Source organism: Hibiscus syriacus, unplaced genomic scaffold, assembly GCF_006381635.1.
Source record: "Hibiscus syriacus cultivar Baekdansim isolate YM2019G1 unplaced genomic scaffold, ASM638163v2 tig00112400_pilon, whole genome shotgun sequence".
Classification (NCBI taxonomy): domain Eukaryota; kingdom Viridiplantae; phylum Streptophyta; class Magnoliopsida; order Malvales; family Malvaceae; genus Hibiscus; species Hibiscus syriacus.
Window position 1 is genome coordinate 18,511 of NW_024063322.1, and position 26,240 is coordinate 44,750.

At 32.9% G+C, this 26,240-nt stretch overlaps 2 protein-coding genes across 2 annotated transcripts; one reads left to right on the forward strand and one right to left on the reverse strand.

Annotated features, from left to right (window-relative positions):
• Window positions 1–25,959, forward strand: LOC120179078 (S-norcoclaurine synthase 1-like). Its single transcript, XM_039184788.1, has 7 exons — window positions 1–6; window positions 4,094–4,102; window positions 11,690–11,695; window positions 15,693–15,697; window positions 24,891–25,101; window positions 25,182–25,760; window positions 25,840–25,959. Exons 2-7 carry the CDS (start codon window positions 4,097–4,099, stop codon window positions 25,957–25,959), a joined length of 927 nt encoding a protein of 308 aa, XP_039040719.1. The 5' UTR covers window positions 1–6; window positions 4,094–4,096.
• LOC120179077 lies at window positions 11,737–16,409 on the reverse strand. Its single transcript, XM_039184787.1, has 5 exons — window positions 16,282–16,409; window positions 14,954–15,128; window positions 13,847–14,585; window positions 12,180–12,361; window positions 11,737–12,072 (listed from the first exon to the last, which is right to left on the reverse strand). Exons 2-5 carry the CDS (start codon window positions 15,047–15,049, stop codon window positions 11,899–11,901), a joined length of 1,191 nt encoding a protein of 396 aa, XP_039040718.1. The 5' UTR covers window positions 15,050–15,128; window positions 16,282–16,409; the 3' UTR covers window positions 11,737–11,898.
• Window positions 25,960–26,240: the final 281 nt, after the last annotated feature.

Below are 26,240 nucleotides of genomic sequence, written 5' to 3' on the forward strand. Positions count from 1 at the left end.
GAAACTGTCTCAAATGAGACAAAATTCGTTTAAAGGGAATTGATCTCAAAGATGTTTGTTTTGTTTCAAGGGAAACAAATTCAAAGATGGTAAATTTTGTTTTCCAAATAAACAAACTCGAAGATTTTTCTCAAAGAAACTGTCTCGAGAGACACAAAATTTTGTTTCCAAAGAAAGAGATTCAATGATTTTTTTTTCAAAAGAAATTGTTTTAAGGGATAAAACATTGTTTCCAGAGAAACAAACTCAAAGATGATCTTGTTTTAAGAGAAAATGTTTCAAGAGAAAATGTTTCAAGAGAAAATGTTTCAAGTGAAACGACTCAAAAATGGTTTTATTTCAATTGAAACAAACTCAAAGATTTTGTATTTCTAGAGAAACTGCCTCAAGGGAGTCAAAATTTGTTTTAATAAAAACAATCTCAAAGGTGGGTAGTTTTAAAATAAATGGTCTAAACGATCTCAAAGGTTGGTATTTTCAAAAGAAGTTGTCTCGAGAGACAAAATTTTGTTTCAAAGGAAACAAACTCAAAGATTTTTTTCAAAAGAAATTGTCTTTAAGAGATAAAATTTTGTTTCAAAAGAAACATACTCAAAGATGAATCACATCTTAAGTGAGACCAAATTTGTTTCAAATGAAACAATCTCAAAAGTTAGTTTTTCATTAGAAACTGTCTCAAGAGAGACAACATTTGTTTTTAAAGAAATAGACTCAAAGATGATTTTGTTAAGAGAAACAAACTCAAAGATTTTCAAAATGAACATATTTAAAGATTTACTTCAAGAGAAACTGTCTCAAGAGATACAAAATTCATTTTAAGAGAAACATATTCAAAGATTTTTTTCAAAAGAAATTATCTTAAGAGAGACAAAATTTTGTTTCCAAAGAAACAAACTCAAAGATTTTTGTTTCAAAAGAAACTATCTTAAGAGAGACAAAATTTTGTTTCCAAAGAAACAAACTCAAAGATTTTTTCAAAAGAAACAATCTCAAAGATTTTTTTTCACGAAATTGTCTCAAGAGAGACAAAACTTTGTTTCCAAAATAAATAGACTCAAATATTTTTCAAAAGAAACAACTCAAAGATATTTATTTAAAAGGAACAAACTCCAAGATTTTTATTCCAATGGAACAAACTCAAAGATTTTTTCAAGAGAAACTGTCTCAAGAGAGACAAAACTTTGTTTCAAAATAAATAGACTCAAAGATTTTTTTCAAAAGAAACAACTCAAAGATATTTATTCAAAAGGAACAAACTCCAAGATTTTTATTCAAAATGAACAAACTCAAAGATTTTTTTCAAGAGAAACTGTCTCAAGAGTGACAAAAAAAATCGTTTTAAAAGATTCAAATATTGTCAATTTTGTTTATATGGAAATAATCTCAAGGGTGTTTTCAAAAGTGTTTATTTTGTTTCAAATAAAACAATTCCAGGATTTGTTAAAAGGGGAAACTGTCTCGTGCGAGACAAATCAGCTTTGAAAATCTCAAGTGATATTAATTTTGCTTTAAGTACAACAACCTTGAAATTTGTATTATGAGAGAAAATGATGTCTCAAGCGAGACAAAATTTGCTTTAAGATATAGTCTCAAATGAGACAAAATTTGTTTTTAGAGAAATTGTCTCAAGCGAGACAAAGTTTGTTTTTGAGAAAACGATCTCAAGTGAGATCAACTTTGTTTAATGTGAAACAAATTCGAAATTTAGATCTCAAAGGGAAAAGGTCTCAAGCGAGACGAAATTTGTTTTGAAAGAAACAACAATCTAAGGTGAGATTAATTTTGTTTTTAGTGAATCAGATTCAAAATTTGTATCTCAAAGGAAAAATGTCTCAAGCGAGACGCAATTTGTTTTAAAATTCTCAAAATTTGTGGAAAAATGTCTCAAGCGAGACATAATTTGTTTTAAAGAGAAATTTGTCTCAAGCGAGACAAAATAAAATTTGTTTTTAAGAAAACTATCTCTAGTGAGACGACACTTTATTTATTATATTTTTTTTAAGAAAATAATCTCAATAGCTCAAAGTTTGTCTATTGATTCCTGCATGTTGAGGAAACGTCTTCAGAAGATCTGATTGTTGACTTCAGGAAGCCAAATATGTGGATTGCATTTGTTCTTTCAGGTTGAAAACATCTGGTTATTTCCGAGCTCTTATTTCCTGAAAAGATCAGAATGATGCATTTTTTACTAACTATCTTGGATGTTATGATAGATGTCAATATGAAATTTATTTGATTTTTTTATTGAATTTGTCCTCAAGTGAGGAGAAAAATGTCTTTAATACATATGATGATAAATGTTTGATACAAATTTTATGTATCATGTATGTATGTGTATGTATGTATGTATGTAAGTTTGTATGTATGTGTATACTTTTCTCGATCTAGAAGGAGAATGATCGCGAGAGCAGTCTTCACTCTATCATTGATTTAACTTGTCCGTATTTCCACCAATGTGTACTCTTACAAACCTTGACCTGAGACCATTTGTTTATTCCATCAAATTTTGCCCTAAAATTTAGCTTTCTCTTGCCCCAGCTTCGGTTCTGAGCTTCGGAGAGATATTTATTGAATTCCAAGATACGCCTCCAGAGAGATTATCTTGTTTAAAAATGTTTTTCTTCTTCTTTTATTTTCAAAAGTCTGAAAATATCAATAGTTTTGAAAAATGTTTAATCAAAAGTTTTGAAAATATTGCTCCTTTCAAGGTTTCACAATTGACAAATCATAAAACAAGAGTTCATTGGATATCAAAGAATTAATTACTCTTTTAATCCTTCAATAAATTATAGCTATTTGACAAGTGTCAAGGTCAATGCTATCTTTGAGAGATGGTTAAGTAAGGAAGGATAAAAAGTCTCAAGTGGTTAATTTTGGTCAAAAGTATAGTGTTCTCATTTATTTGATGTTCTCTGATCTGATGGAGTAGCTTCTGTACTCAGTTATTGGAAGTGTTCTCTGACTCCCAACTCTCATGTTCTCATTCATGTTGTGTGATGCCTCATCAAGAGATTTGAGCAATCGTCTCCTATGTAATAATCTTCATATTCGAGCCGCCCTTTCAGGTTTTCAACTCGAATCCTCCTTTGGTTTCAAGACGTTACTCAGAATTTTACGTCTTTAACCCCCCTTTGTTATTTTTCTCTATCATGCACTAAAGATTTTAGAAAATCTTTATAAGTAAAATATTAATCCTGATAGGCGGGATGAAATATGAGGATAGTCTCTTCCGCTTAGAAATCCATGTATGATTAGAAGGGACTTGTAAGGCACGTAATGTAAGTCATAGTTCAGGGTTATGAAAGAAAGGGATAAAAGGCCCAACATGTGTTTTAAGGGTATTTGAACCAAGGATCAATTAACTCTGAGGCCTTCGATCTTGTTTTGCTCAATTTGAATCTACTCGCATGTCCTTCTCTTGATGTTTTATGATCTTCGAGTTAAGCGATTCTAGAGTGATTGTGTTTGATTAATCTCACGGTTTGAAGCTCAATGCGTCATTTGAGTCAGGAGACTCTTTGTCTGTGTTCTTTGTCCTCTTTTTGTTCTTTGCTTTTTCTTTGATTTTTGCTTTGATTTTTCTCTTTGCTCTTTGTTTTTTCTTTGGTTTGATCTTTGCACTCTGCGTCTGGTTCACCTTTCGGTATCTCATTTGGATCAATTTTATTCACTCAGATTTCCTTCACATTGACCCCCAGTGTGGAGGGTGATCCTTGGTTAGGGTTGAATCAAAAGAAAATATCATTCAGGCTCAAAGGGGACACAAGGGATATATTTTCTCCTTTTGTGAAGGGATAAAGAAAGAAAGCCGTTCATCATCTCATACACAGAAGTCCTTGCAGAAGAGGTATCCCCAGGGGGATAGATTTTCAGGATTAATTTTTATTTAAATGAAAACAGTAATTAATGCATGATAGAATTATTTTGAATGAATTGTATTTTTTCTCTTCGCTTATTGCTCTCAACATGTCTCAATTGCTCATGCTCGTCTTCAGAAAATTGATGCGAGATGCCCCACACTGTGTCTTCTTTGTAGGAAGGTTTATGTTCAAGTGAACATCTTGTACTCAATGTCTGTAGGTTTTATTGGTAGAAAATGTTGGTTTTACGTCTAAGAAGATGATGGTGACTTTATTGGCTCAAAGAAAGGTATGGGTATGACTTTTGTGTCTCAAAAAATAAATACAGTGTTTCAAGGTGGAAAGAATATTTCAAGGTCACAAAGAGAGGGAATGTTTCAAGGTCGAAAAGAATATTTCAAGGTCTCAAAGAGATAGAATGTCAAAAATTGGTTATTTGGTAGTGACCAGGAATTATTTCGGGTAAAAAAATCGAGAGATTTTATTTTGGGTTTAGACAGAATAAAATAGGTCTAATCTTGCCATATGTCAAAAATCTATAATTCTTGAAAAATTAAAAGAATATGTAATTCATTCGATATTCAAAGAACTAAAGATTAAAATTTGTTCAATTATTTAACCTTAGAAAGTAGCATCATTTCAGTCATCAAAGATTAAAAATATTTAAGCAAATATTGAAGAAAGAACAAAAACGAGTTCAAACAAAACAATCTCTATGGATGCAAGTGATTGATGCAATGACTTCTCTGGCTTAGTATTAGGATACCCCTGAATAAATCATATTATGGATTTTGTGCTTTAGTGTCTTGCAGTTCTCAGTGGAGCCCTGAGCTCCCAACATGATAGCTGCATATGGCGTTAATATTATGGCCTTCAGGATATGGGGTCTCTCTTGGTTTGGATTGAACTGGAGTCACAAGGTTCCTCTCAACTAGCATTGGGAGCAATTCTTCATATGTCATTGGGATTGGATTGATGCGACAGAATGCCTTATGAGGTTTGGTCCCCAGATTAGCTAGATAAGATCCTTCAATGTTAATATCATCTCTTTCCTCATTGTCGGAATGACTAGTGCCTCCTATCTGGCCATTCTTGACTGCTCTTTCGATCATTTCTCCACACCTGACAATGTCAGAAAAACTCTTAGTGGCAACCCCTATCATGTAGTCGATATATGGAGACTTCAATGTATCGATGAATAGAGTGATGAACTCTCTTTCAGTCATTGGTGGATGCACTTGAGATGCGACATCCCTCCCTCGTTGAGCATATTGTCGGAAACTCTCCTAATTCTTCATCTTCATATTCTGAAGCATTGTTCGATCGGGGGCCATATCAATCATGTGCTTGTATTGGCCCAGAAAAGCACTAGCCAAATCCCTCCAGGAGCGGACTTGGGTATGACTCAGTTGATTATACCACCTAGAAGCGGGTCCCATCAAACTATCTTGGAAGCAGTGGATCAACATCAGATCATTGTTGGTGTATCCAGTCATCCTTTGGATAAACATCGGGAGATGTGAATTAAGGCAACTGGTTCCACTATACTTTTCAAACTCGGGCATCTTGAATTTGGGCGGAAGCACCAGGTCAGGAACTAGTACTAGTTCTGTTGCATCCATCCCGTTGTGAGAGTTTTGTCCTCTCATTCCATGGAATGTCTCTCTGCACCACTATTTCAAATTATCTGGGATCTCGTTCTTGGCTCTTCTCGTCGCTAGGTGACTAGGAATCCTGTTGGGTGAGATAATTGGTTGCGAACTAGCCTGTGCTTTCACACATTTAACTGTTTCACGGGTCAATGAAATCTTTTCTTTGCCTTTTTCTTGGTTAAGCTCAGTCAATTTTGTTACCATTTGATCCACCAGGTCACTTTGATTTTGCAAGATACGATCCACGGTAGTCTTTTGCATCTGCTCCATTTTAACCTCCCACTCAACTTGCATCTTTTGCAAACTCTCGTTCAACGCTTTCTTCAATTCCTCAAATTTTACATCCATTCTCAGTACTGTGTGAATGCAATTGCACAGTTAGAAGTGCTTCCTCAAAGTTTCACGCAATGTATGATTAATGCATGTAAACATGCTTAAATGGATATTGTGCAAAATGCAATGATGCAAATGCAAATGCAGAAATGTTGATCCCAACGATGAATATTTTAGAACAATTTTCACCAGAGATAAAAGCCTTCGCCTCACAAGACAATCCACTTTACAGACATGCATTCGCTTAGATGCTGAGTCTGAAATAGATCGCTGCTTCGTCTCGGATCTTCGTCTTCGAAAACGATACCCCTCAAGCGTTTCTGTAATATGACTCCGTTAATGCCCCGACGATGCGGAAGTCAGTGCGTCAATCCTTGATGACTAGAGATGAAATGATTGTAAATGAAAATCTACTACTGGAGTATTCTTTGGCTCAATTGATCATCATTTCAGTCTCGGATGCTGCACTATCTTCAAGCTCACTGCTTCATCTCGGATCTTTGTACTTGGAACCGATGCCCCTCAATGCTCTGTAAACTAACTCCATCAATACCTCGGCTATGCTGAAGTTTGTGCTTCACTCCCTGATGGTTAACGATGGAATAATTGTGGATGAGAATCTACTGCTGGATTACTCCTTAGATCAGTGGATTATCATATCAGTCTCGAATGATGCACGATCTTCGAGAAAATCTCATTCTTGTACTCTGGACTTCTTTTTAGCCCTCGATGCATGTCTGTGTATGCGATCGCTTGATTGAAAACTTTTATCTCTTCTTGTGAAAATTTTCTCTCTCGAATATCCCCTTGCGGAACAACACTTTTCGCATTATGTCATGACGATGCAATGCAATGCAAAGAAAGATAAAAAATGACATAAACAAAATAAATAAGTTAGTGTATAAAAACAAAAGAGAAAAACGAGTTAGTATGTGTAAAATAATTTATACGGATAAAATGTAATTCAGAGATGGATATAACACCTACCCTGTCATGATATCTACCCAAACATGCTTTCAATTAAATAACAATCCTACCCGGACATGCTATCTACCCAAAATGATCTATTTTCATTCAAGAAATTGGTCCTAACCGCATGGTATCTAGTTCGCATGCTTTAACAGAATAAATCTATTCTACACACTCAAAAATAAATAAATAAATAAAATAAAAAGGTTAGAGGGTTTCTCCATTGTGTACGCCTATTTTGGGTACCTATTGACGGACAGAGGTTCAGTATGACTCTACCTAGTGTGACCGTTCTATGGTTCACTATATGCATGGTTTCAGCTCTAACAGGAAAAAAAGGACTCGAATTGTCCTTGATGTCGGTGCCCCCTTGGGCTACCAAACCCTCAATCCTCACCCATTACAGGTTTCAAACGGACCGAGTTCAATTCGAGGGGATTCACTGCCTTATACCCATACGAGGAATAAATTCCTACGAAGGTATAAGGTATGTATCCCATGGGTTGTTTGCTAAAACTCATACGAAGAATAAATTCTTACGAGAGTAAAGCAATCACCCTAATTAATTTGGATCGAAACTCATGTCTAGAGCTCATGTTATGCTAATGAAAGTGATGTGTGTAAGGAGAAACAAACAAACCTTTGACTCAAAAACAGGGAAAATAAAAATAAAAAAATAACACCCAACGAGAACTAAGAAATATCTGAAAAAAAATGAAAACAATTAAAATGTTAGTATATAAAAATAAAGAGATAAAAAATAATACATAAAAATTCAATAAATAGATCATAGTTTTACTAAAGATTCGAACTTATAATTTCCACCATAACGACCATATATAAGCGACCGACAGCCTGACTCTCTAGACGTCCCCAGCGGAGTCGCCAAGCTGTCATAACCATTTTTTTTAAAACAATTAGATATTATTTTTAAAAACAATTATGACTTTAATTTGGAAAATTTGGTGATTTTGAATGGATTTGAATAAGATTGAAAAGAGTCTCCATCGACCTTTAGATTAGGCAGGTCGAATACCTAAAAACGTCTTTTAAAATAATTTTAAGAAAAATCATTTTTAAAGACAAAAGGGGTTTACGTTTACCAGAAAATCGATTTGATGGGTTCGGGAGTCGGTTACGTGTGGGGAAGGATTAGCACCCCCACAGCGCCCAAAATTGGTACTGTATCGCTTACATATCGTCGTGATGATGGAAATGATAAATCGAATATAAAATTAACCTATGATCTATTTATTGAGATTTATTTAATTTGCCTCGAATTATTTAAAGAAAATCCTTTAACTCAATCAGAAATCTTGAAATTTGCAATCCTCCGTCGGGAAAGCTATTTCAACTATTTCTCATTCGTAAAAGAATATTCTACCATTGATTATGTTAAAAATACAAATCGAATATAACTAAAAACAATGTTTACATACGAATAAATTGATTAACTAAAAACGTGAATTGAATACAAATTAAAAATTTTGAAATTTACATTCACATAAAATAAAGTAAATTGTCACTTAAAATAACACACATTGCATCGTTTGAACAAATTAATTAGCAAAATATACTCAACTTATTTCAAGTTTCTATGTCGTTAAAATGCCGTACCGGATCACACCACTTCGACCAAGTGATACTTTCCACGCTCATTCTACGCATATGTATTCTTGAAAATAAAATCGAAAATCAAATATTTCATACATAGATACAAATATAATGAGAATAAATGTAATTGGAAATACAAAATAAAATATTTACATTAAATGAAATTAAAAACATTATTTACATAATACAAATAACCGAATAACCAGTACAATAAAATCATACATAAATGACTGAAATAAAATATTCACAAATATCAGGGATAAATTCGAACATCTACCAAAATACCTATCATATGAAATCAGAGACTAAAACGAAATTATTACAAACATTGGGTCTAAAGTCAAATATCCACAAAATGACATAACATACATTAATAGGGCTAAAATAGAAATACATAAACATAATGGATTAAATTAGTAAAAGCATAAACTAACAGGGCTAAGAAGTAATTACCATAGTTCAAATTGCACATATTAAATAATACAGGTGTTAAAAATGAAAATAGCCCATAAATATTGTTAGTGACCAGAATGAGATAAACAGAAAGATAAAGGATCAAACTATACTTAAACCAAAAGCCCAACAATGATTAAAATAAAAATCCTACAAAAGACATGGCCGAATTAAAACATCAAAGAAAATACACCATATATAAAATTAGTGACTAAAATGAAATAAATCACATATCAGGGCTCAAAACAAAGTATTTGCCCAAAGCACACTAGTGATCAAATAGGGATCAAAATGAAAAGGTATAAAATATCAACTCCAAAATAGAATAAACATAAATCATTAATTGATGACCAAAATGAAAACTACATGAAATTAACAGCTAGATATATAAACATTTAAAAGACATAATACAGGACTAAAATGAATTAAAACAAAACATTAAGACCGACTAATACTTAAACCAAAAGTGAAGCAGTGACTAAAATAAAATATTTAGAAATGATATGACCAGATTCAAATGTCAACAAAAATACACAACACAAGCTACCAGTGACTAAAATAAAATAACTAAAAACATTGATACTAAAGTAAAACATACATAAACATGACAAAGTAAACAAACTAGTGACTGAAATACAAATATTGTAAAATACACGTCTGAAACAGAATATTAGAAATTTCGTTTAATGATTAAACAAACAGATTACAAAATATGGGGGACCAAACATGTAGTTAACCCACAATCCGAAAACACGCATAAGGTCCCCATAGAACGACGTCGTTCGACTGTGTGGTCATAAACCATATTTAGGGTTCTAAACCCTAATCCCTCATTATTTTCTTCCTCTCTCAGCCGCTCAACCAAAGAAAACAGAAGTGAGAGAGTTTTAAAACTCTCTCAACTTCTTCCCATCGGGGAAGAAAGGGCCGCCTCATACCGGAGGCCCATGACGGCCGGCACGGCAGTGCCCGGCGGTCGGAGGGAGTAAACAGTCTCAAAAGACCCCCTCCTTTACCCTCAACCCGAAAATCACCCCTACCTAACCTAAAACCGACCCTAAACCCTTAAATCTAAGGTATACCTTTTGAGAAAACAAGAAACCGGTGACCCTTCCTCTTCTCGATGACTTCTCCGATCAAGGTATGGTCTCCTCCCTCTCTATTTCCCTCTTGGTTTTTTTTTATTTTTTTTGTTTGGTTCCAGTAGTTCTCTTTTTTCTTGTTTTTTTCTGGGTTTTTTTTTCTCCCTGAACCCGAATAGTCTCTCTCTTTTTTTTTGTTATCCCCCCCTCTGTTCTCTTTGCTTCCTTCCTTTTATCTTGCTTTGCATGTTGATTTTTTTCGTTTGGTGAGATGATGATGTCTAGAATAGCCCATGGCTTTCTCTGATTTTGTAAGATATAAATCCCGAATATTTAGGGATTTATTGGTATTTTAATTTGGGGTTTGGTTTTTTGGTTGATTTGGTCCACTGTTGATGATGTTTTATTTTCTGTTTGATTGGTTCTGCTGTAGATGACTGTGGTGACGTGGGGACGGCGGCTGGACCATCGGAGTGGGTCGGAACAGTAACGGCGGCATGGCATTCTTTCCTCTGTTGGGGCGGCTGATGATGATTTAGGGTTTTGAAACCCTAATTTTGTTGGGTTATCATATGATGGGCTCGGGTTAAGCCTAGGTTGGGCCTTGTTGTATTGGGCTTTGGCCTGCAAAAATATGTAAAATGTAATATTAATAATATAATAATAAATAATAATAATAATAATAATAATAATAAATATATATAAATAAGACCCGGACAAAAACGGGTGTCTACACAAACTTTAAGTGTGATTTTCTTTTTTAACAACTTCATTGATGAGCTCGGTATTAAAGCGGTATCTTAATAGAAATGATTTTAATATTTATGTTGAACTGCTGTATTTTTGCGTGCGACATTAAAGATGATCGTTTTTCATCCTTACATGTGAATGGGGTATCAACAGAGTGGATAGGCGAGATGTAGATGATTGTGGTTATGATATTCAAATTTGAGCTTTTAGACTGTTGGATAGGAGTTCATGGCTATGCCACAAAGGTCTTCTTTGGCTTTGATGTTCCGTGTCACGAATGAAGGAGAAGAACAAAACGAAGGGTTCATAATTGAAGCGAAGGAATTGAGGAAATCAAAGAAATGGTTAGGGATTTTGAAAAAGAGAAATGATGAATTAGGGATTTTGATTTTAGAAATTGGGGCAGAAAGAATTGACACGGGATTAGAATCACGCAAGGCACAGATGGACTCTGTGAAGAAAAAGAGTGCAAGCCCAACAGTGAATCCAGTTGAGAGCCCACCAGAGATGTCTGCCTTAGTTGTAACAAGAGAATGAAGTTGTTACAATTAATTATAGAATGTACAACTGTCGAGAATCTATTAGCCATTAGTACATTGTAATTATATAAAACTATGTACTGAAAGAGTGATGAATGAATGAAGAGATCCTTTTCTATATTCTCTGTTCTTTTCTAAATCCTCTCATTTTCTTCGATCTCAGCTTCTCTATTTCTCAAGGTTCATAACAATAGGTTTATAGGTTGGGTGTTGAACATGAAGAACACGCCTAGTTTTGTGATAGTCGAGCGACTTTGAAAATTACATTTAATCCAGGATTTCATGAATAAATATAACACATTGAAATTGATTATCATTTTACCAGAGATCACTCAAAGGTACTTGTTCAAACTCAACATGTTTCGACAAGAAAATAGCTGGCAGATTTGTTAACTAAAGGTCTCCGTATTAGCTAGCATGAGTACTCATTATTCAAGTTCGGGGTGAAAGACATCTACCATCCTTCAACTTGAGAACTTGAGAGTGAGTTACGATGGTTCATTTGTGAAGATTAATTAGGTAGTTGACACACAAATCCAGTGTAAATGTGGGCACAATTATCGAAGTGAGTTCGGCATTGCTCACTTCCTTTTAACAGACGCAGGTTGGTAAACTCAATTATGTACATACAGATGGCATTTTGTACTCAGAGAAGCTCCCACTCTGAATCCAAGATGTCAGGAGTTGGCGATCCCGATGATAGTGAATAACTCTTGCAGTCTTCAGATTTTGCATCATCTCCATACAATAGGGCAAGTTGTCGATATTCCTTTTTCCTTGTCGACCTCATTCTTGACGAAATAGCATCACGAATCTTTTTCTGGGAGAGAGGAAACGGTCAAATGAGTATCACGAGAGAGTAAAAGAGAGAAAATTCGGGGGGGGGGGCAGTAGCTGTGGAGAAAAGCAAAAGGAATGTCAAAGCACCTGGTAAGGCTTATGTTTACCATCCTTCTGACAATGAAAATGAAGTTCAGCTCCATTCACCATGATGCAACTTTCATAAACTGGCGTGTCGCCCAACGGTTGAACACTTTCTATTTCCTTTCTACAAACAGTAGTGGTCCTTGATACACCGGTCATATCCATGGTCCAGTTATTTGATTGTCCTGCAAAATTCATTCACCAAGTTAAGACATGCAGCTCGCCAGATACAAACAAGCTAGCAAAATACAAAAACAGGGAGAGTGGTGAGGTATGAGAGATGTTTCCGGCAAGATATTGAGACCAACACAGCAATTAAGAAAATAACTGAAGTGGAGTTCAGATGATCATGAGATTCCTAAAACTTTGACTTCTACTTTGCACCTTCATTTCAAAGTTAGTGTCATTAAATATCAGGTAGAAAAGAAAATCCTTTCTCAGGATTAAGGTAAACAAAATAAAAACTAAATCATGGCCGTGCAACAAGTCTGCTATTCATAGTTGGTGAGACTTAGAGCTGGTACATTAACCTCACTCAAGAACAGCCTTAACCAACACCTTCTATTCCCCAACCCTTTTTTCCTCACAAAATCCAAAAAGAAAGCCACAAATATCATAGATTCTTCTATTGGTAAAGTAAAATCCCTGAAAAATCAAAATATTAACAATACATTGCTTACAAAATTAGTGTTAGAGCTCGGGCTGGAAAGGAATAAGATCTATCTCTTATGGAGAAAGAAGGGTTCTATCGACGTAAAAAAATGGCTGTCCCTTTTTCTCATATGTATGGGGCAAGGGGGAGGTAAGATAGTAGGCTACCCCCAACACCAGGTTGAGAGCAGCTTCCGTAAGAGACCTCCGAATTATGAAATGCCCTCCGTGGGACTCGATCCCATGACCTCAAGGTTAAGAACTTTGTGCTCTACCAACTAAGCTGGATGGTGAAAATCTACTGATAATTGTTCTACAATCTTTGTGTATAAACCAGAAACTGGGTTTTAGAGGGTGAAAATCTACGTAGATTTTAGAAGCTGAAAACTTGATTTTGTAAACCTACTGATAATTGTTCTACAATCTTTGTGGATAAACCCAAGTTTTTTTCTTTCTAAAGCTCCAAGTCAAGTGCTTTAACTTCTGGAGTAGACAACCAGATTTTCTGAAGAAGTGTAGGCGTGATAGGTTACTTCTTTCAAAAGGCAATCTTATGTTCACAATGCATCCAAACTTTAGAAGGCACAGGCAGATTTTGAACATCTCAATAAAGCTCAATTAAATAAATTATCAAGAAAGGGGGAGGAAATTCGTCAAAACCTAATTCTTTCCCCAAAAGAATTGATATGGAAAAGGAAATCCACACAGCATCAATCAAACAAAGATGGCTTTCAATTATTCACAGATCTAAACCATCTTTCCGAACTTCACTAAATCCTAATTACCAATGCCAATAAAAAGACTTTCCCAATCTTATTCAAAAGAAAGTTTGTAAACTGCACTTAATGAAATATAGATACCAAGAGGACAGGATGCAAAAGCAATTCTATCAGAAATTCATTATGTTGAATGTCACCATCATTTGAACAACTGTCTGCAGCAACTAAATCTAAAATCAACAATAGCTACTTTAAAATAAGCAAGGGAAACTCAAGATAACATAGTCTAGGAAATCTCACCATTTGATTCTGCTGAACCAATAACATAGGTTGACAACCTTATCTCTATTTCTTTATCCACAACTGACTCACCCAACTGTAAATCATCATTTAGAATTTCAGGTGTAGATTCACTTGCACTTGCACTTTCAATTTCATAATTTTTATTGCAACCTTCTTCTAAAGAATCACAACCATCTTCTTTGACCAAAACCGGGGATAATGTTGTGGGTGACTGATGACATGAAACTTCATGATTTGCATTAGCATTTCCAGAAAATGATGTCATTCTGCTGAACTCATTCTCCACAGAAGTGAATTCAGAGGTTCTAGCTAGTGGTAAGTTCTCAATATTTGGCTTATCAAGTGTATTGTTGCTATGCTCCCCAGAAAGCAAGTCAGAGGATTCTCTTTCCACAAATCCTCCATTGCATGATTCAAATATGTTATCATTCATGTGAATCTGGCTGGATGAAGGCACACTGGCAGCATTTTCATTAACATCAGCAATTACTTCTGGATATTCAGTTAACGGCTCACCTTTACTCTTTATAGCACCCTCCTTTAAACCTACATTAGGCTTTTCTAATGTCACAGAATTTTCCTCAACAGGCGTATCAGATGCAGCGACTGCTTCCTTAGGCTTCAATGAAGATGGAAGAAGCAAATCCTGCACCATGTCTTGCATCACATCTGAGTAGAACTTTTTAACACTAGCACCAACAGTCTGCACCTGATCCTCCACGTATTTAACTGTGTCCTGTTCCCAAAGATAATGAATTATTGGAATTTAGTATGAGCTTACATGAGCATACCCTGGACTGAAAAAAAAACGGCGACAAGTGAATATAACACATCCACATGGCACAACAATGATGACTCCAATATCCATACAAATCACCTCAAACACAAAACCCAAAACATAGATATACACACTTTGGAAGAGAACTTTCCTGCATATTGTTATTGGTATGAAACACAGGGAAAACAAGGAAGAAAGAGCGGAAGTTGAGAAGTTGTGTCTGTCTTTTGACACTGGGGTTCTCATGAATTGAGTCTACAAAACCTAATATATAACTCAAAAAGGTTGGTGAAGTTTCAAGAAAAGATTACCGAAGGGGGTGTTACCTGGTACATAACTTCTTCCGCCTCAAGGCACATGGATTCAAATTCCTGATATACATGCCCCACCCAGGTTATACCTTTCAAATCCATAGTAATCATCAATCGTACTAGCTAGAAGAACAGAAGGAATTCTTCCACTATATCACGTTACAATTGTCTTCAAATTTAAAGCATTTTTCTGCAACAAAGTAAATTTAAAATCAGTACACTCCTCAAAGAACAGAATGAGGGTGTTAGGAAGTTCAATTGAGATACATATATTGTAACCCGAGAGGGACATGCCGAATAACTTAAATAAGTATTATTCAATCTAAAAATCACAATCATGCAGTGCCAAGCCTAACCAGAAGAAGATAAAAAAAGAATAGTTACTTGGAAAGGGACCCTTGATCTAGGAAAAAAAAAGGAATAAGGCCTTGAACTACTTCATAGTCAAAAATCATAAATCATGAATACCAAGAAATACTAATGGTCCCCATCCAAAACTTCTATATTGTTCTTACATGATGACATTGATCCCTTAAGAGGCCACTAAGTAAAAGCCAATAGTTTATCGAACTGGATGAAATCACTTAAAAAGCAAGTGAAGCGGCAAAAATCATGTAATCTTCATCAATACTATATTTGCTCTTAATAAACAATCTTCATCCTACCAAACTTCAGTTTAATGTACAAACTTCTAACCACGAGTATGACACAACAAAAGAGAAAGGAAATAGTACACGAACACTTAGGAACACAGGGATTGCAGTTTATCGACATGCATTCTACAGATGCAATCAATGGTACCCGAACCATTAAAAAAAACGATCACACACTAAGAAGCAATACCATACTTCTAAATCTTAACAGTTACAAATAAATAGTAAGGATGGATCCTAACTTAATTTTCTTAACAACATTTCCCAAAGACTTAGCTTCCAATAGATACTTTTTAAAAACAATAATTAAAACTATATCTATTATCAATTATTTCGAACAAATTAACTTTATGAGCGCACGCATCAACAGCTTCGGCTAATAAAGGTCACCTAGATTTCAACTTTATATGGAAAACTAAAGGAAACAAACGTTAATCCAGAACGATCAATAGCTAAATTTATATATGCGAATTACAGTTTCTTAACAAGCTAAAAGAACATTTATATAAATTAAAAAAAAAAAAAAACCCAAGCTAAAAGAACAATTCAAAAAACATCAAAATTTCATATATTACCCAGAAAAAAATCAATAAATTATCTTTTTTTTATAATAAAGAGAGAATAATATTATGATGTAAAAAGCAGCAGATAGTTTTATCTAAAGGAAAGTTGAAAAGAAGAAGGAATTACACTTTCTTTTTCCCCCTTCAAAAACTGAATAATCCGCCAGTGATGAAAGGTAAAGCAAAACCAGAAGCTAAAATTTCGATGGGGAACTTCTTGGATTACGTATTTGTGTGTAGTGTGTTCAGAGATTATGATGCCTCAAATTTTGCTTTTAACTTTTCCAATAAAAGTTAAGAAAATGATTTATTTATTGATAAGTTTAAGGGTGAGCAAAATTCATTTTGAATAGAGTATAATTGATTAAATATTTTTTATTAAAATTGATCAAACTCTAGGTTTAATCAAGTAGTTCATTTTTATTATTTTATATTTTTTAATTATGATTTTAAATTCACTAGGTGAATATTTTCTCTCTCTTTAGAATCTTTTTATATACGATTAGAACTAGATTAAAATTTATAAAAAATATAATTTTAATTAAAAAGTAAAGTTTAATTTATATTTTTTTATTTAAGTGTTTTTCTAAACTATATGTTTAATTTTTTTTATCTTTTAATGTTTTAAAATTAAAAAATTGAACCATTAATACATGTTAAAAATATGTTTTCTAACACATGACTTGATCTTTATTTTTATTTAAAAAATTTATTTTTCTAGAAAGATCTCGTAAAATTTATAGAAGGTACATAGTTTGAGGTAATTACAAAATAATATTTGTTTAGAATTTTTTAATTATTGGTAATACACATAATACAAATGTAAATGTTCAAATACAAGTAGTCTAGGAAAGACAATACACTATTCTATCACTGAGGTCACTCATGTTCCATAAAGCATGTAAATTTTAATTTATATAAGGGTCCACTTGTTTTACTGAAAACAATTTCGAAAAATAATTTCTAGAAAATGAATTACATTTCTTGGAAAACGATTTTCATAAATCATTTTATAGTGCTTAGATGATTTCTGTAAAATATTTTCATCGTTTGACAAATTTTTCTGAAATTGTTTTCCGAACATTATTTTAATGAAGATTACAATACATTTCTTTAAGCAAAAGCTTATACATATACAAGTTATAAAATTCTGATTACATTTCATACTCAATACAATGATTTTTCCCCATAAATTATTCTAGTCTATAATCATTTCAATTTTATTAGATTCATTTTCTTTCCAATATCCCTTATGTAATTCAAAATATAAACAAAATTCTACAGAATATGTGTATAATTAAACTCCAATGAAGATAAACAATCATATTTTATTAACATGCATTCATAATAAGCAAATAAAAACACACAAATTCATTAGAAAATATTGAAGAGAACAATTCCAGTAACTATCCATATTATTTAGAGGAACTATACAAATTTACATAAAGAAAATATTTATATATGAAATCAAATGTACTTTAAAACAAAGAAACTATTTGTAAACCTATAGAGGAAGGAAAAGGAACATCCAATGCCCATGAAATTTTAAGGAAGAATATTTTATTTAAAAGTCAAATTCGAAGAAAATGATAAATACACACACAAAAAATCTAACATTTCTTACTTATAAATCGTTTGAAGTAGATAAAAAAATCCATCTCAATAGTTAGAACTTTGACTGATTCTTGTTAAAAAATAAAATATTTACAAGCTTTTCTTATATCTGACATATAGAAAATGAAGAAGAAAAATGAAGGTCTTCTCTTTTTCTTCTGCTGAAATTGAAGGTATGAAGGAAATATACGAATGGGTGTTCGTGTCATTGGTTCGAAAGAGAAAAACATAGAGAAAAATATACAAAGGGGAGTCATATTGTTTGGCTTAAACCCACGAAGGGGAGTCATCCAAAGAATCATTCATTTAGAGGAATCATTTATAGCATAACTTAAGTCGAGAAGAGTTATTGATCGCATGGTAGCAACTAGGAACTACCTTCTAGTCAAAATTCAAACTCAGGTTTTTAAGCCAAGAAGCCAGATTGGTTGTGACTTGGCAACAAGAAACCACTTCTCAGTTAAATTTTGACATAGTTTAAATTAAAAAGAACTATCTATCGACTAAAGCTTTCAAGTTTGATTTCACTCAACTCGAGAGCACGTTGACCGGATGGTAGCAACGAGGAACTACCTTGTCAAATTCAAACCAGGGTCTTTAAGCTAAGAAGAAAACCCAAGTTGGTTACGATTTGGTAATAAGGAACCACTTTCCAGCCAGATTTTGACATATCTTAGGTTGAGAAGAGCTATCTATCGACCAAAGCTTTCAAGTTCAATTCCACTCAACTCGAGAGAACATTGATCACATGATAGCAACGAGGAACTATCTTTTTGTCAAAATTCAAACCGATGTCTTTAAGCCAAGAAGAATACTCATATTGGATGTGATTTAGCAACAAGGAACCACTTCCCAGCAAAAATTTCGACATAGATTAAGTCAAGAAGATCTATATATCAACCAAAGCTTTAAATTTCAACTCTACGACAGAAGATATTCAGCCTGAAGAACCAATCATCCAAACTAACTTTAATATTCACATGCACACTAACTAATAATTTTGTTAACTTTTGGATGTTCAATTACATTGGACCAAAATGAACCACAGGAAGATTTTTAAACCCATATACTTGAAGATGTAGACAAACTCCCAAAATGGTCTTAAAAATGCCCAAGAATTCTTGAAGATGTAGAAGAGCGTATGAACTGAAGATCAAGGAAAACAATGACATCATGGAACGAAGCTATATCAAGTGAACAAAAATTGGCTATTTTTTTATCTTTGCTCTATTCGCTTCACATGCCAATAAACAAAGAGGGGCATCTATAATACTCGATTTTTTTCGGGCCTTGTAACACCCCAACCCGTACCCGACCTGGATACTAGTCCGAAATGTCATATTGACTTTTTAAAACAATATTCTTACAAAATAACAGAACATTTGGACTTATATTAAGAAAATACAATAATATACTGCTACAGTGTACCGATGCACAAAAACATCGAATTTAAAATGTGTATCGATGCACTGCTACAGTGTACCGATACACTGCTACAATAATTTCAGCCAAACATATATAAAACTCATAAAAATTTAAACTTTCATCACTATAAAGTTACCATTTACATAAATACGTTTAAAACATTACAAAACTCGATCAGAGCACACATACTTAATTTACCGACTTTGTTTACATGCCAACCTATTTATCACATAACAAGACATAATGTGTAATTTACTTCTGATCTGATCTTCAAGTGGAGATATGTTGTTCTGCTGAGCTTATATTGGATCTTTCTACTTTTCGGTACCTACGTGTAAAACGATTACACGCTAAGTCACAGACTTAGTGAGGCATAATGATAATATCATAATAATATGAAATGTAATGAAATAACTTATTTAATCCATGCAAGTTGCATAACTATATATCTTACCCATAATCTGATCAAATTAACCATCATGAATTCATATAATAAGTTCACTAGCTCATTATACCATACTGAGAACCTAAGGTATGTGAGTACTGTGAGGTTGTACGCTATGCTGTCACCACAGCTCGTATAAATTTGCACCGAAGTGTCACGCAGAATTGCACCGAAGTGCCGCGTAGAATTGCATCGTAGTTCCATATAAAATTTGTCCATAAGGACCACATAGAAATTCCTTAAGAATCATATACATATACCAAGGATCAAGTAGGTGTCTCAAAAGACCTCATACATGTTCCAAAGAATACATATATGTCCCGAAGGACTACGTAGAATTGTCCCGAAGGACCGCGTAGACCCTCTACTCTTGGCATGCCAATTATACCTATAGTTCTCATCAACATAACATGGGCTTTCACAATTCACGTAGTATATCTCATAAACATATAATTTCCTTACCTTTATCACATGGCTCATAAACTTTTCATGCATGTTCATTTCAAACATATCACATAATGCATATGGTATGAATTCATATCATGTTTCATAATATGGAATGAATCATGTATCAAGATATTAAATCTAGACTTATCACAAGTCTAGAACTGAATATACTAACATAATCATGCTATGCATATGTACTCACATATATCTCTTTATCTTTCCCTCGATCGATCTTAAACATAATTTCCGAGACGATTATCAGAAGCCTAAACCTTATAACTTGATATTAATAGCTTAAGCTAATTTAATGAACCAAACTTCAACTTTTCCTTTAGGAGTATACCTGGTGTATCGGTACCTAAATCCAATTCGAAATTCCCATGTATCGATACACCCCTTAATGTATCGATGCACCTTCAAAATTGATCTTAGTATATCGGTACCTATGAATAGGTATCGATACACCCTGCCCAGATCAAACTTTTTTCACCCAAAAATTCCACAACTTTTCATTAAATTTTCTTATATAAAACTTCTTTTATATCACCCAACTCAACTACAACCATTTTAACTAACTGTTATCATTTCAATATCTTATTATCTCACATATCTCATCCAAATTCTTAAAACCAAGAATCTTACTAAATTTTCCATGTAATCCAAACTTTGATTTAACACTTATAACTTCTTATTCACACCTATGACAAGTCAATTTTAGTTTCGAATTTAACTTATCAACTCTTTTCCAGAAATTTATTTAGAAACCCCTTCTCTTTAATCTCTTATAACTTCTTCATCTTTTTATTATAAGACAACTTAAGCTTTCCTTAAACTTAAGTATCACCTAAGAATCAAAACTCAACCTTTAATTCAACAAATAATCAACTAATTAAGAAACTCACCTTTGCTTGTATGCTTCACGGTTGGAGAAGAAGAAGATGAAGAAGAGAAGTTTGGAAACATTTGTTTCCTAAACATGCTCCACGTGGGTTATAAAACACCCACAACAATTATTTAATTATTTCCTTGATCAAAGACCCATTTGCCCCTTGTTTTCTCCTTCATTTGTTAACTCATCCTACACAAAACATTTCAATTAAATCCTCAAACTTTTCAATTTATCTCATTTGGTCACTGAATTTTTAAAATTTCACAATTTGGTCATTAACCTGGTATTGAGGATGTTACAGGCCTAGTTTTCTTTCCCAAAGCATAAATATTTTATTGAAGCTGATTTTGAAACCCAATCAACCATATTGCAACAAATTTTCAAGCAATATCCAAATGTTTCTAGGGCATAATGTTTTCTTAATATATTATCGATTTTCAGTTACCTTTTCAATTCATTTTGAAATGTCTCAATTGGACGTAGGGAACTAAAGATATGTTTATTTTAGCGAAAACAGTGCGTGCAGAAAATCAGATACATGCTAAATACGAAAATTTTAATATATTCTAAATTTTTAATTATTTTATTGATTATTTATGAATAAATTCAACTTTATACTTTTTATTATTTATTTAGGACAATTAAGGATCTTTTCATTATGTTAATATTATTTTCCTTAATTAGTTTATTTAATATTAATAAAAAGATTCTATGATTTTTTGTTTTTAGGGTTTTTGGAAGCTTATAAATAGACACTCTTATTTTGTAAAGAGGGAGAGGACTTTTTATTTGGGAGAAGAGGTTGTAATCGGAAAAGATACGAGCAATACTAAAAGCTTTTGATTAAAGGTGATTTTCTTTTTTTTGTGTTCTTGTTACTTTGTTAATTTCGATCCTGTTTTGTTTTTTTCTTTTTCTTCTTTCTTCAAAAAATCTTTTTTCGGATAAGAGGAAACTGAATAACAAGAAAAAAATGCTCTTAAATTAATCTTCATAGATTTAGTCTTCTTTAAGGTTTCTCAATGAAAACGACGATTCTTTTTATTTATTTTATTGTTTTGAAAACGACGATTCTTTTCTTTTCTTTTTATTTTATTGTTTCAGTTGATCACGACCTTGGTTTTCTTTGAAAAAACATCGAAGAAGAGAAAACCGATAAAAAAAAAGAATGTGCTTTCAAATAGTGTTGAACTATGTTTTATAATATTTTGATATAACAAATTAAGGCAAAATATTTTTGGACTTGATTGAATTTGTTCAAAGCTTTAAAAAATAATTCAAAATCCATTAAACTATAATTTGAGAACAAAACAGTTTTTCTGGGTACGTAGTACCAATACTGTTCTTACAATATCGATACTATATGAACAGTATCGATATTGTTCATGTGGTATCAATACCAAATGTAAGAGAAGTATTGATACTCTCTAGGTAGTATCGATACTACCAATTGTTTTCCAAATTGTTCAAATTCTAGAATGCAAAATAGGTACCGATACTTAAGGGGGTATCGATACTACTTTACACAGTGGTATCGATACCATGAAGCATACTATCGATATTGGTCAAGCCCAACAGTCTTGAAAGACTAGTTTATTTAAATATTACAAAGGTAGTACCAATACTCATTAAAGGAGTACTGATACTCCCTGTCCTGAGCATTTTTATTTTGCAAAAAACTAATCTCCAATGGTTCCAAAACATCTCAATGGCTAGAAATGGTCACAAACTCATTCCAACATATAAAAACAAGTTGAGGACACTTGAAGAAGGTTGGAACACCTATCCAAACAATCAAACACATAAGAAAAACTTTTCATTCTTATTTTCATTTCTATTGTAAATATTAGTGTGTTAGTGAGCTTAATATTTGTAAACACCTTCATTTTGAGAGGTTTTTCTTGCTAACATATTTTAACATTTTGTAAAAGGGGATTGATTCTAACTTAGCCTTTGAAAAACTATGGAGTTGTAAAGGTTATCTATTTGTCCTTGAAAAAGAAAGAACAAATTAGTGAATTTGTTAGAAAATCATAAGGAGCTTAGATAGTGGATGTAGACTTGGTTGAGAAGTCGAACCACTATAAATTCTTATGCAAATTGTTTCATCTTTATACTCATACTCCCTAAACTCAAAAAGTCAATTCACCCCCTCTTGGGAAATTATTCGGTTGATCAAATTGAGCTTCATCGAATCCCAACAAATAGATATTATGACATTTAGTCTTCCTTGAAGTTTCTCGATAAAAATCGATGATAAATCTTGAAAAACACTTTTTGAGATTTTATTTTAGTGTCGATTTAGTCTTCTTTATTTATTCTTTTTTATTTTTAGTCATACATCTTAATTTTAATTACATCAAATTAAATTTTTTTTCCCTTTTAAACCATGTCATATATTTTTTCTTTGTTTTTTCCCTAATTATTAGATACTTTAATTCACCATTGTTCTTTATTTTTTTCTTTCTTTCTTTCTTTCCAATTCTATTCTATTTTCTTTTATTTTTATTTTTAATTTACGAAATGTTTAAATCACGTCTCTTTTCATTTATTTATATTAATTTATTTTTAGATTTTCTTGTCTTATTTTAAATCAATTTTGTTTTATTCAATTACTTATTACTTATTATTTATTTACTTATTTATGTTTCTTTTTCATTATTATTGCATGATCAATTCATATTTACTTATAATATTAATTTCATTTATTTTTATGTATTTTTATATTTGTACGCTGATCCATTTTTTTTTGTTTTATAGTATTTTTTTATAGATATTTAACACTAATTTTATTTTGTAAGGAATCCTTTTAAATCTATAAAACTCATCAAATATAAGTAATTTGGATCGAACATTTAAAGTATTATCTAAATTTCAATTTTCACAATTAAGACAACCATGTAATCATGTTGGTACCGAAAGGTTGATTCGAGGGTGCGCATCCTTCCTCGATCGTAAACGACTCCCGAGTCCGATAATTCTCTGGTAAGACGTAGATCCGGTAAATAGGTAAGTTTAAGGTGTCCGATCTACCTAATTCGAAAACGGTTGATGGAAACTCCATCACGATTCCAAGTCGAGATGAGAATCCAGGACCACCTGAAGGACCGTTGCGATAAGTCTTAAATAACTAATTAATAAAATAATAATAAAATAAACATGTTCTAATTCTAATTCCTAATAAATAATAATAAACTAAGAATAATGTTTTAACTCGATCTTAATTCCTAATAAAATAATAAATCTAATCATAAAAGATAATCCAACATCCTATATTAAATTATATTACAAATAATAAATAAAATTTTAAAAATTCGTAATATTTACAAAATCCTGTATTAATCTCGTATAGGAATTTTTGCATGCATTACCTCTGCTAAAATGAGTGTATCTTGAGTTTTCGATATCAAATTGATGATATTCAAGAAGAATTGTTGGAAAGCTAAGAGATAGTCGGTCGTAATTCTAGGAGATATATCGATCAAATTACATTAGGGTCCCATATAAAGAGCAGTCGTAAGTCTGCTGCTTTGCATGTTCTTCTTTCTTAAGACTCAGGGGCTGTTTGTTTACTTCAGAATGATTCAAATGTTGAATGATTCAGAGGCTCTATATGAATTAGCTCTGAATGTGACATGTTGTTTGATAATGTCTCTTAATCATTCATAATGTACTTCTGTGCTGAATCATTCAGCACTGTTTTGCTAAATCAGTCAGTACTGAATCATTCAGAGGTGTGAAACAAACGCGTTAAATGCTGAACGGTTCAACATTCAGCGCTGAATGGTTCCATTAAGAGATAAACAAACAACCCTTAGTCGTGTAAATAAATTAGAAGCGTTAATCCATTTTCATTTGATGTGAGCCTTGTGATCCATATGCAGTTGATCCATATGCAGTTTGACTTTAGACTAAGTGGTGGTTCTTTACCTGTTGAGAATGTCCAAGCTCTTGCATCCAATAACCTGAAGAAAGTCTCGTCCAGATACATCAGGCCAGAGATTGAATTCGATGTAGTTTCCATTGATGAATCCCTTGAGATTCATGTGATCGACATGAGCAAACTAGATAATGATGGTGAACGAAGAAATCTGCATTTAGCTTGCAGAAACTGGGGTTTCTTCCAGGTAACTTATTCTCAACAGAATTATCAATGTACCAGTAACATTTTACATTTGTTTTTAACTTATTATTGATGGTGAAACAGTTGATCAATCATGGGGTAGCGGATGAAGTGATTGGGAAGATGAAAATCAATCTACAAGAGTTCTTCAAGCTACCTTTGGAGGAGAAGATGGCTTTTGGGAAGACACTGGATAACCCCGAAGGATACGGTCAAGACATCCGTTCGTCAGATTTAGAAGACCAGAAGCTTGAGTGGAAGGACATCCTCCTCCTTGTTGCTCAGCCTATGTCCTTAAGAAAAATGAGATTCAGGCCGACCAATCCCCCTTCGTTCAGGGAAAGCTTCGACAAGTACACGATGGCATTGCTTGAGGTTATGATTCGACTCGTGAAGCTGATCGCCGAGAACCTGGGGACTGATCCCGAGACGCTTTCGAGCTTTTTCGAGGATGGAAGACAAGCAATAAGGATGAACTATTATCCTCCCTGTGCAGAGGCAAGTAAGGTTCTCGGTGCATTTCCACACTCCGACTCCTCGGGCTTAACACTGTTGATTCAAGCGAATGAAGTTGAAGGATTACAAATCAAGAGAAATGAGAAATGGTTTACTGTTAAACCCATCACTGGTGCATTCATCGTCAATATTGAAGACGTGATCGAGGTAATAATATGACCGACCATATTTTAAGCTCTACGTACACAGGCTTTTGATCCAAGTGAAAGAGATAATATAAATGCAGATTATGAGCAATGGAGAATACAAAAGCATCGAACATAGAGTGGTGGTTAATGAGGAGAAGGAGCGGCTGTCGATTGCATCATTTCACTATCCGAAAAGGGACACCCAAACTCTTGTGTGAGAGAGAGTTGACTTTTGTTTAAGAAAAAAACCAAGTAATCTTTGTGAATAAAAAAACCCATTCCCTTCTAAAAGTTAAAATCTTTAAATTTTAATAATTATTTAAAATAATTAAATCTTATAAAATATATATTTAAAAACTAATTGATTTAAAATTTTTAAATATATATTTTTTATATTTATATCAATAATAAATTTTAAATAACAACAAGTCAAAATAAAAAAATTGAACAAAAAATCAACAAATGACATTTAATAAGACAAAAAGAGTAGTTTTTTTTT